Source organism: Haemorhous mexicanus, chromosome 10 (genome assembly GCF_027477595.1).
Source record: "Haemorhous mexicanus isolate bHaeMex1 chromosome 10, bHaeMex1.pri, whole genome shotgun sequence".
Taxonomy (NCBI): domain Eukaryota; kingdom Metazoa; phylum Chordata; class Aves; order Passeriformes; family Fringillidae; genus Haemorhous; species Haemorhous mexicanus.
In genome coordinates this window covers 25798487-25810807 of record NC_082350.1, presented here as the reverse complement: position 1 = coordinate 25810807, position 12321 = coordinate 25798487, and the positions used below count along the sequence as shown (strand labels likewise).

Here is a 12321-nt window from a genome sequence, read left to right as displayed (position 1 = left end):
CTGTGCAATGGGCACCTGGTTACAAAATCACATGTATTTTTAATGACTCCTCCAGTCTTACATTGCTTGGTGAAATTTGCTATTGTTTAAGGCATCAGGCAATGACAGGAGTGACCTGCAGGAGCACATGGCTTGTCCCAAGAAAAGGACTGGAACTCTGTAAAAATTACTGCAGGAAAGGGTGAATGTGAGGTATTTATAATAATTTGAACACTGATCCTGGAAAGGATATAATCAGTATTTCCCCCACTCCTCTCTGTAAGAAAATGCAGTGTTCTTGTTCTCTAGACCTTTTGAATAATTTTTTTCTTGCCACTTCTATTGCTTTTGTGGTGAATAAAACCTCCTTCTTCAGAAGTTCATTCTGCAAAAGTGCTTCATTTGTACAGCTAATGCTCATCTTCCCCTCTTCATTGCATCTGCCCTGCAGATCACTCACTGGGCAGCCCCATAAAGAAATGGGGATTCAGTTTCCACCTTTCTTGGCAGAAGTTACCCCTCTCAAGCCGCAGACATTTTAGTGTGTGTAGCTGGTAATAAAAGATTTCAGAAATTCCTGCCATGTCTGCCTCAGAGGTAATAAACCTCTAAAAGAACGCAGCAGAAAGCAGTGTGGTATCTGGTTTGAATGAGAGGAATGACTGCAATTCATATTGCTGCTGTTGATGTTTGTCAGTCTCTTAGTAAAAATGAAACTTAATGAAGATGAAACTTTGTAAGAATGAAACAAATATCTTTTGATACTCAAGTGGCTGAGAAATCTTTTGACAGAGCTCAGAGCTGCCTCTCCTTGCAAGAAGTCACAGCTATCTCCCTCCCAAGGAGAAACCACTCGGTGAATGAGGATGTAAGATCTTGCAGAGCGTATGTGACTGCATTAATTTGACAAAGGCGATGAGTGTGCATGGAAGCAGGCTCCGAGCCGCAGACATGCAGCCGCTAACCTTCCCCGCGCATCCCCTCCCTCCTTCTCCTGAGCCGCCCGGGGGGAAATGAGACGCGGGCAGGTGCAGGGGCCGCTCCATCGGACGCGGCGCTCCGCCGCCCCGCCCGGCCCCGCACTGCCCCGCCGCCGGGGGAGGCTTGGCGAGGTGCACAGCGCGCTTCGCCGGGGCGGGGGGGCTTGTTTGTTTGTTTCCTGCCCCATCGCATTTTTATGATCGCGAAGAGGAAGAAGCCTTCAGGTCAGCCGGAGAACTGCTGGCCCGGCGGCCGGCGGACAAGGGCTCCTTTGATCGGCGGCGAGCGGCGGGCGCGGGCAGCGGGGAGCGCCCGGGCTCGGATGTCCCGGCCGTGCGGGAGCCCCGCGGCGCCGCCGCTGCCCGCGGGCGCTGAGCCCCGCCGGCGGCTGCCCGGCACAGCCCCGCCAGCCTGAGCCGAGCCCGAGCCGGAGCCCCAACCCCAACCCCAGCCCCAGCCCCAGCCCCAGCCCCAGCCCCAGCCGGCGCCGCCTCCCCGCGGGCCCCGCGGGCGCGGACCCGCCGGTTCGGGGCGTCCCCGCCGCCTCCGCCCGGCGCCGCCCGGGGATGTGCGAGGAGGCCCCGCGGCCGGAGCCCTGCGAGCACCAGCGGGTGAGTGCGGGACGGGGCTGCGGGAGCGGGGCGGCACGGACGGACGGACGGACGGACGGACGGGGCCCCGCGCGGCTGCCCAAGCCGGGAGCTGCCAGCCGGCAGCGGTGCTCCCTGAGCCGGGACGCTGGGTCTGGGGCCAGCTCACCCGCGGAGGGCTGCGGGCCGGGCTCGGCCGGAGATCACACCCTCGGGGGGCCGGGACCGGCCCGGGCAGCGGCTGCGGCAGAGCCGAGCGCCCTCCCCGCCCAGGGCGGCCCGGCCCGGCCTTAGGCGCCTCCCCGGGGGCCGGAGCCGCGCTCGGAGGGCTCTGGGGATGTGCAGAGCTCCGGGAATGTGCAGTGTGCAGGGCTCTAGGGCTGTGCAGAGCTCCGGGGATGTGCAGGACTCCGGGGCTGTGCCCGGCTACGAGGATGTGCCCGGCTACAGGGATGTGCAGAGCTCCGGAGATGTGCCGGGCTCCGGGGCTGTGCCGGGCTCCGGGGCTGTGCAGAGCTCCGGAGATGTCCAGGGATCCGGGCTGTGCCAGGCTCCGGGGCTCTGCCGGCCTCCGGGGCTGTGCCCTGCTCCGGGGCTGTGCCGGGCTCCGTGTGGCGGAAGAGGAGCAGCCCCGCACGCTGCCCGGCGATGCCCCGTGGCACTGCCCGGCTAGCACGGGACAGGCTGCACAAGTTAATGAAAACACAGAAAAGTATTCCTGTGATGTGCTACATTTTCTGTGGAGGCGACGCTGGGGACCAAGTAAGCCACAAACCGATTTTAACAAGCCCATCCCAAAACCAAAAGCTAAGGCATTCATTAACTCCTTGTGCCATCTAGATCAGGATCAGTCGGAACATCTTCAGCGCTCTGTGGTGTTTAAGCTTTAGCAGGCAGAGCAGAGGGGATCACATGAGCACCAGGAGAAGTGTAAGGAAACCAGGATACCGAGGCTTGCATCTGCTTAAATTATTCCTACAGTTTCGCTGTGCATGCAGTAGCACAGAAAGCAGCTTCTGCCTGGTGGTCGTTAATGCAACTCTCCAAATAACTAGAAGTAAAAATTAGATGTCAGATGCCTTTAGACGCGAGGAGCTCTCCTGCAGGAACAGAAAGATTAGCTCGCTTGGAAAAACTTAGATGACTGCAAAGAACATATTTACACATGAAAGGTGCAGTGTTTCCTGCTGCTCTACCAAACTGTATTTTCAGTGCTCAAAGTCACCACCAGAGTCAGGAGATAAGCATCACTGCTTCAGTGAGGCTCCAAGTACTCAGACGATTCCGGAGACTCGGCAGTATTTAGTCCATATAAATAACTTTTTTTTTTTTTTGCTGCTTAATATGACTGGAAGTGAGAAGGGGATAATGATTAATTTGCTTTTTTATTACCTATGAACTTCTAGCTCATAGTTAATGCAGGGCAGATTTCTGACTCCTTTGCACGTTTCAGTGGGATTTCAGTCCTGTGCCTCAGAGACCACTGGCTCATTTGGCCAAAAATCCTGTTCTTCAGAGAAAAAGAGCAGCTGATGAGGCACGTGAAAGAGGTTGTGCTGGTCCCTTTAGGTGCAGAAAGACAGGCTGGGCAGACCTCAGAATTCATCCTGCTGAGCCATGGAAGAGCTGCAGTTCTGGCACTGCCAGTCACCTCCTGCAGCTGGATGTCCAGGAGTAGTGACAGAAGGGCAGATGAGACACGCAGAAAGAAAATGTCCTCTCGTTTATGTCGAGGAGCAGTGTGACAATGTCCAGCGAGCCACTGAGACAGGTGTTGGTAAACCCATGGAACATGAAATCTCACATCTGTAGTATGGGGTTATTTGCTATCTTTAGTTTATTAATAAATATACACTTTGGGGACCTGTTTTTGCAGGAGAGGAGCCTCATTCTAGGGGAGGTGGACATCAGAGGAAGGTAGAGATTATTGGAAACTAAGGAATGTGAATCAGGCAGAAAACTAAGGAAAAGAATCAGGCAGGAGATCCAGTGGAAAAGCAAAAACTGGAGATCTGGGAGACTGCAGCAGTTTCAGGAGAGTTTGAGTTGGGATGAACACAAGGCAGCATTACAGCTAAGCCAGTTTAAAATAATGAAGTTCTGAGTCTTAGACTTGACTGGATGCAGAGCCTGAGAAGGGTCCCTCACTGACTTATGGGGAGAGGGTGTAAGGACAGTTGACCTTTGTGTGAGGGGTGTGGTGAATGTAGTGCTCCCATTATTTATCCCAGTGAAATTCTCATATTCTTTCCTATTGGATGGAAAGGGTGTGTACTGCCTGTGGATGTGAAGAGCCCCAGGAAATGCTGGCAGGGATCTTCATTGTGAAATACTGAGAAATACTCTGCTGTGTGTGTAGGGATTGGAATCTCAGTTGGTGGAGGAAAGTCTGGCTCTGGATAAGCAGGAGCAGGTGAAGGGAGAGCACAGAGCTGCCACCAGCAGCCCTGCAAAGGTGGCCCAGTTACCTCTCAAGAGCAGGAGCAGGAGGATCTCCAAAGCAAGGGCTGCACGAGTGAGTGTGAGCTGCTGCCAGCGGCGTTGCGTGACTCCTGTGTGCAGAGCTCTAACCTCCAAAGACAGGCCTGCTCACAGCCTTTAAGAATTGCTGTGAACACTCACTGTCTTCAGTGTGAGTTTGACAGGCTCCCAGCAGAGCCTGATTTTTTTTTTCTATTTTTAGAGCCAGCTGTAAAGCTGTAGTCAAGAACTGCTTACATAATATTTTAGAAGTGACAGCGAAGCACAATGGCATATTTTGACCTTTGGCATTAGATAAGTAATTGGCAGGTTAAGTTAATTTTTATTCAAGCAAAGAGACTTGCTTTTTACTGCTCGTGAACTCCTGTACCTTCACACAAGATTAAACCCCACGGGTACATTTTAAAAATAGGGCTTGGTTTGCTGGCCTTCCTTTTCTGTGTGGTGTGAAGGAAGCTCCACCACGTGAAGGAACTCCACTCTTCTGCTCTCCACCTATGACACAAAGTGCGTGGTACGTGAGTGTGAGTGTGTGTGTGTGTGTGTGTGAGAGTGTGTGCACAGGCCTGGAAGTGGGCAGGATTCTTCATTTCCTGACTGACAGCCCAGTAGTATTACAAACAATTGGAAAACTCACCTAGAAAACACCTTTGTTGCATGCAGTTGAGGAGCCGGTTTCGAGCCTGTGACTCAGGGTGAGCGCTCAGTGAATATTCCCTTTTCTATTCCAGACACTGGGTTATGGGCAAGTCAGAAAGCCAGATGGATATAACTGAAATGAATACTCCAAAACCAAAGAAGAGGCTGGGATGGAGTGGCCTGGAAATAGGGCTGGCTGTGGTGGTGGTGCTGCTGGCCATCGTGGCCATCACCATGATCGTCCTGTACGCCACGTACGACGGTGAGTGCAAGGGGCTGCCTGGGAGACAGGTACAGGCAGGGGAAGGGCTGGGATGCTGGCTGAAATGTAAAGCTGCTGTACCTGGGAGACAGGTACAGGCAGGGGAAGGGCTGGGATGCTGGCTGAAATGTAAAGCTGCTGTGCCTGGGAGACAGGTACAGGCAGGGGAAGGGCTGGGATGCTGGCTGAAATGTAAAGCTGCTGTACCTGGGAGCACAGGTACAGGCAGGGGAAGGGCTGGGATGCTGGCTGAAATGTAAAGCTGCTGTACCTGGGAGCACAGGTACAGGCAGGGGAAGGGCTGGGATGCTGGCTGAAATGTAAAGCTGCTGTGCCTGGGGCTTGTGGCTGGAAAATCTCAGAAACTGCTTCTTTCTAGCTGGGACTCAGTAAATTCGTTTGTTCATGCAAAGTTGTGGTAAACACAAACCATCTGCTTGCTCTGACTTAGGCACACTCCTGTTTGTAATTAATGCTTCAGTAAGCAAAGATCCCAACAAAGAACAACACTGCTGAAGAAAACCAAACTCCAGGGCTCCCTTTGTGTTCCTGTAGATGTATGGAAATCCTGTTTTTTCCTTTTTCAGGCTGTTGCAGAAAGGACTCTCAGTGGGTGTAGTCATCCTGAGAGGTTTTGTGCTTCAGTAGCCAGAGCAAAATAATTTCATTCAGGGCGAAATACATTGGTAATTCTTGGAAAAGATAATACAGAGAAGCTAAAATTTCCATCTAGGGTCAAACTAGCATTTTTCCTTATATTGGGAATTAAGTGTTTTTTAATTTTGAAGTACTTAATAGTTGTGCTTAAGCTTTTTAGTGAAGTATAGTTCAATTATGGGCTGGAAAAATACCATTATGGGGGGAAAAAAGTTCTATTTTCAAAGTCTCAAAAGGAAATATTTTCATATTCCTGAATCCTGTATTTTGTTCAGAAGACTTCAGAGTGAATGTCTCAGAATTTTCATATAATTCCTTGAAAATCCTTTTGTCATTGTAAAGTACTGCTAAATTCAAACTGGCTTTGTCATTCTCTCCAGTCCTTGAGCTATTTTTCTCTAAAATGCTTCTTTGTTATAAAAATAGTATTTTGCCCATCTCCAATTGATGGGACATTATTCTCTGATGACTACAAAAATTCCACATGATGAGTGACTAGCACTGAATGACCCTACAGGGTTGAAGATGATGATATTTTTAGAGCCTGATCCTATAAATATTCCCTTACTGACTGTAAGGTGTCCATTCATATTATCTTACTGTACTCTGCAATTAAGTTGACTGCCAATGGAAACATCTACAGTAGACTTTATGATATTGGCATTGAGTAAAGAATTAAGAATATGATTGTATTCTCTTTTAGATGGCATTTGTAAGACGCCAGACTGTATCAAATCAGGTAAGACTGAAAATATATATCTTTTAAATTAATTTATGTGGTTTAAACAAAATTGCTACCATGGAATTCTCCCATCTAACTGCAGACAAGTATGGCACATGGAAGAGTGGGTCTGTTACCCCACAGGATTTTCTTAGCATAGTTCTTCTGCAAAAGTAAACTCCTGTGCTGTGATAGTGCCAATCTTACAGAGCCATCCTCCATGTCCAAAAGATTGTGCATGTTACAGTCTGGCAAGCTGCTTCATCCTTCAGTACAGCTGCAGCTGTTAAAGAATCCCAGGAGCACAGCACCCACGGAGGCTCCCAAAGGTGCTGATTCAGAGACACCTTTTAGACTGGCAGATACAGCAGAAACAGCACAGGAAGGTTGGTGTGTTGGTGTCCTTACTTCCATGGGACTGCTGGTTTCAGGTCTTGTTTCAGCAGCTCAGCCCTAAGGAAAGCCCCAGGGCAGCCCCTCATCCCAGGAGCTGCAGATTGCCATCCGTGGGCCACACATAAGGTTCATTTCAGGGGACCATCACTGTCTGTTCACTCCACTGCCAAGGTGTTCTTCTCCCAGCATGAAAGCTCATGCTGTGGTTTGGAAAATGGTCCAATTAGTTCTCTAGCAGATTGTTTTTAATCTCTGGTGCTGCTCATTTTCACCTGAATACACATTGCTACAAGGGGGTTCAGACAGACTGTGGCATGATGAATGAACTCCAAAAGGAAAAGCAGGAAAAGTTTGGAGGAATGAGGCACAGTGTAGCAAGAAGTGCCTAAAGTAATTTACCAGAACAATTTTGTTCTTTTATGCTTCTGTTAAATGCTTTAACAGCATTTAACCACTGGAAAGAGATAAAGTGGAGATACTGACAGAATTGATTATTCATTTTGAGAGAAGAGCTACAAATGAGTGACAAAAAAAAAAAAATTAGTAAAATAAATAATGAACAAAAAAACGAAGAAAAAATGTAATGAGAATTAATTGGTTATAGGCAGGGTAAATACAGTAACTGCACAGCACTGTTATCCATGGATTTGTGAGGCCACTGCAGCGTGGCACAGGGAGATACAGTGCAGTCTGTACATTTGAGCATTTTTTGGATAAGCTGACACACTCTGATGACTTCCCTGAGCTCAGGCAGCACAGCCTGATGGAACAGGGGAGCTTGGTCTCTGTTTCTTACCTAGGTAAGCATATTGTTTTGCTCCTGAATCCTCCCCAGGTCACTGGTTGCTTTGCCAGCTCATATTACTTTATTTGTAAGCTATTAAAGCCACAACTGGCAATCAGGAGTACTACAGTAAGATTAATCATTTCAAGTAATTGATATGAAGCTCTACATTCCTGGTGCCAGGTAGGAGCTGAGTAAACAAGTGACAGTAGGAACAAAGCCCAGCACTGGTTGGTCACAGCAACACTGAGCACTGATGAAGAGTACACTGTGTATTACCTGTATTTGTATAGGTATAAATTCAGGATTAGAGATAAAATAATGAATTATTTGTGACAGAATCACATTCCCTTGATTATAGTATATCTGTGGTCTCAGCCAAATAATGAATGGTTATCTTGGGGCTCAGGTGTGCAAGTAGCACTCTTGAGGAGAGTATTCTGCATGCTCATACTTACTGCATGTCCTTCGTGTGCAGCCCTAAATGAAAGACCACAGTGCCCACAGCTGAGCTCTTCCTGGTACTTCTGAGTATTTAAAGTTCTGATAAAGGTGGATAGCTGATCTTGGCTGGGCTGGACCTTGGAGCAGGAGAGCTATGGGAGATGATTATTTCTGTGTGGCACAGGTAGGCACAGAGGATTACCCAGGTGCTGACTGCACAGTTCAAGCCAGCTTTGATATTACACTGTTAATGATTTCTCAGATTTAAGCAAGACATGGATTTCTCCTGGCTTTTGCTGTGAGGTTTTTCCCAAAGGGACAAGTCAGTGGATAAGGGCCATCTTCTCTTGGTGTCAGAAGATGTTTCTGTCCTACTGTTACTGTTTGCCAGGGCTGGGGTGTCCACTCCTGGCTAGGAAGGTCTGTGCTGCAGGACTGACACGTGCCAAGGTCACCCAAGGGACAGTGATGCCCTTCAGGTGCTGCCCCAGCCTGGCAGAGAGATTCAGAGGGATAACCTAAAACAGGAGATGCTAGCAATAGTTACAACCTTCCTCTTTCACAGCAAACAGGTGGAGTTAGGACAGGAATAAACACTCCCCTTCCCCTAGCTGAAACAGGGAAAAGGACAGAAACCAGTCCCAGGGCTTCCACAGTCCCAGAGCACGTGGGGCTGCAGCAAGTGTCACACTTGGTAAAAACATGACTGAATTTCCCAGTCTCTGGCTGTTGGCATGATCCTGTGTCCCTTCAAACAGAAGTCACCCTGAAGCCATTGACTTCAGAAGGGAAACCATCACTAGGAGGCTTTGCATCTATTTCCACAGTGGGTTTTATGCTACAGAAGCAGTCTGAGGTTGAAAATGCACCTGTCCATGGCTATTTCCATCTTGCAGGCACTGGAACATTGTAAAACCATCAGATGTTGGCCTAGAATGTAACACTCCTGAGCCAACAGAAAAACGGGGGCAGGCAAATCAACACAAACACCACAGACTGGCTCTCTATTTCCACCAGCAAAGAGACATGGAAAATATTGAAAGTACTGGAAAAATAACTATAAATATTTGACTTGCCCATGTGGAGGAATGAACACTTGAAATCACAAGCCTCATAATTTACTAAAAATAATGTCAGAAAAATGGGAAGAATATTCAGTATCCTGGGAAATTCAGAAGTATCCCTAGCTCTTGCCTGACTCCCGAGATCTCTCTTTTCTGTGAGAGACTGTTCTGGCATACTGGTGGTAGAAGCAGGCTGGCTGGAATAGGAATAGGTACAGGGAGAAGCCCAGAGGGTTTATGGACAGCAGCTGGGAAGCTGTCTCTAGGAATTGGATTTCACTGAGAATCCCTGTCACGGCTGGTCAGCGACTGGCCAGCCTTGGACAAGCCACTCCAGGGAGTCAGAGGGACAGCAAGAGGCAGTATCAGCTCTAGAGCAAAAAGGGGAGCAGGTCTCATAATGAGTGTAGCTTCCAGAAGGCATTAATAGAAAAACCTTTCCTGACAAGAACTGAAATAGTCCAACAAAGTCAGTATTTGATTGAGATAGACAGGATTCAGTTGAGCCTAAATCCTACTTAATTACCAAAATTGCATTACAGTGGATACTTAACCTCTGCTATGCCTTGTGCTTTTAATGTCCCTTTTCACCACGTTTCAGTACAAAGAAGAGTAAGGGCAGGGTAAATGAAACATCCTACATTTTATTTAGAACTGGGTGACCACTCACAGGGAGCAGGAACATCTGCCAGTTCACCACCAGTAAACACAGCCAACTGGAAAGTGTGGAAGTTGTGGTCAGCACAGGAATAGCAATTCCTTGTTCACCAAGGAGAACTTTGTTTGGTCTAGAACATCCAAGTACGCTTGAGCCTGTTCTAAACGCAGCACCCTCCTGAGAGACAGGGAGTGTGGTGCAGTGTGTGTGCAAAGTGTGTCTGTGTGCTGCAGCTGCCAGGATCCTGGAGAACATGGACCCCAGTGCCAGGCCCTGCCAGGACTTCTACCAGTACGCCTGCGGGGGGTGGCTCAAGAGGAACGTCATCCCCGAGACCAGCTCCCGTTACAGCAACTTTGACATTCTGAGAGACGAACTAGAAGTTGTTCTAAAAGGTCAGTCACTTTGGGGACTAAATCAAGTTTCTGCTTTGCCTTACATGTTATCCCAAGAAGTTGTGGTTTTCTAGCAAAGCTTAAAATACTACCAGATATTTCAGGTTTTTTGTGTGTGGCTCAGGACAAATCTGCCCCAAACCGTTTGAAGGCTCTGGGAGTGTGCTGCTGTGTCTGACACTGGAGCAGAGCTGAGCAGAGCTGCCCTGGCTGCTATCTGCAGATCACACCAGCTGCAGTCCCCACCCTGAGCCTGCCCCAGCGACAGCACCTGCCAGGTGGAGGAGGAGGAGGAGGAGGAGGGAGAGGTCTGTTTGTGTCCACATCAGCTGAAATGCTGGAAGCTGCTCTCTGGCAGCCTGTGCCCTGCCTATCTCTGTTCCATCAGAAAGCCCAAAGAGCAGGCAAGCTATTTCCCTACCTGCCATATCAACAGTATCAAATTCCTCACTGTCCCTTCTCTCAGGTGAAAATAACAGAGTCCAAGAAGGCAGTCTGCACTCATGTAACACTCTCCAACCCATTCTCTCCAGGCTAAATATATATTTTTTTTTTCACTCTGCCTATCTCCTGGTTTTGCCAGCTGTGTCTTCACACAACAGCCTGGTTGCTTAAAACCTGTCCCTGAGAAGTCAGAGCATTTGTCTTTCACCCAGGGATCCTACAGAGTTATCTACTGGCTCCATTCCACATCCCAGCACAGACTGCAGGCACTGCAGGGCACTTCACCTGCAGAGCTGTCCCCTCAGCTGCTGAAGGACAGAGCCTCCCTGGGGCTGGCCACGGAGCTCTCCTGGCCCAGCCCTGCTCCTAGAGCCTGCCAGCACTGAGCAGGAGTGACCAGCACTGAGCAGGAGTGACCAGCACAGAGCAGGAGTGACCATGACAGAGCAGGACTGACCAGCACAGAGCAGGAGTGACCAGCACTGAGCAGGAGTGACCAGCACTGAGCAGGAGTGACCATGACAGAGCAGGAGTGACCAGCACTGAGCAGGAGTGACCAGCACTGAGCAGGAGTGACCAGCACTGAGCAGGAGTGACCATGACAGAGCAGGAGTGACCATGACAGAGCAGGACTGACCAGCACAGAGCAGGAGTGACCAGCACTGAGCAGGAGTGACCAGCACTGAGCAGGAGTGACCAGCACTGAGCAGGAGTGACCATGACAGAGCAGGAGTGACCATGACAGAGCAGGACTGACCAGCACAGAGCAGGAGTGACCAGCACTGAGCAGGAGTGACCAGCACAGAGCAGGAGTGACCAGCACTGAGCAGGACTGACCAGCACAGAGCAGGAGTGACCAGCACTGAGCAGGAGTGACCAGCACAGAGCAGGAGTGACCATGACAGAGCAGGAGTGACCTGCACTGAGCAGGAGTGACCATGACTTGCTGTGTGTGTTTCAGATGTCCTCGACACCCCCAGCCCTGACGATATCCCAGCAGTGCAGAAGGCAAAAACCCTCTACAGGTCCTGCATAAATGAAAGTAAGTGTCCCCTGAGGCCTACAGGATACCCCAGCAGCACCCAACGGGTGCCTCAGGCAGCTGCACCTGTGTCCCATTCTGTGCATCATTTCTCAGATATCCTGTGTGAAAACTGAAATGTGTCTATTCTATAGAGCCCAGTCAGATATCAGCAGTCAAACTGGTATTGTACCTCCTGCTTTACTACCTTAGGTATTTTAGGTAACTCTTCAGTTACTAATTTGCTGCAGATATATAAACTCAAATCCTTTCAGTTAAATGGGAGATAACTTCTTTTGTAGAAATTAGTAGGGATAAGGTGAAAGCTACCTGGCACACCAAGCTCTGCCACTAGAACAAAGAGCAGTAAAACAGTTTGCAGTGCTTCCTAAATCATATTTTTATAGTTTCTGTAGTAGTATGAATACTTTTCAAAACTATTATTTCAAGCTATCTGCAGAGAGAGAAGAAAAAAGCCAGAACTTCAATGTCATGCTCTCAAGGATCTGCATACGCTGTTTGGGACTGGAACATTTTTACATTAAATGTTAAAGCACAGTCATACATCAGAGCAAACTGCTGCTCTGGTGATGGGGGAAACAGTTCTCAGCTTCATTTTTCTGAACTCATTATAATATATATTATAATATATAACATTTGTGGGGTTTAAAATGTCATGGTAACTTATTTTATTTTTTCCAAAAGCTGCCATTGATCTCCGAGGTGGAAGGCCTCTAATTAGTTTATTGCCAAATGTGTCTGAGTGGCCTGTAGCAACAACTAACTGGGATGATTCCTATGGTAA

The 12321-nt window shown here is 48.8% G+C and overlaps 1 protein-coding gene across 3 annotated transcripts in view; it reads left to right on the top strand.

The window, feature by feature from the left end:
• Positions 1-1477: 1477 nt before the first annotated feature.
• MME (membrane metalloendopeptidase) overlaps positions 1478-12321 on the top strand; it is a 32967-nt gene continuing 22123 nt past the window's right edge. For 2 of the 3 annotated variants that reach the window (XM_059855896.1, XM_059855894.1), the window contains exons 1-6: positions 1478-1571; positions 4763-4932; positions 6293-6328; positions 9890-10051; positions 11457-11537; positions 12222-12317. In XM_059855896.1, the coding sequence (XP_059711879.1) occupies positions 4773-4932; positions 6293-6328; positions 9890-10051; positions 11457-11537; positions 12222-12317 (535 nt within the window). In that variant the 5' untranslated portion in view covers positions 1478-1571; positions 4763-4772. Of the gene's footprint in view, positions 1572-4530; positions 4546-4762; positions 4933-6292; positions 6329-9889; positions 10052-11456; positions 11538-12221; positions 12318-12321 lie in introns of those variants that run through there. The other variant, XM_059855895.1, reaches the window with a different exon arrangement.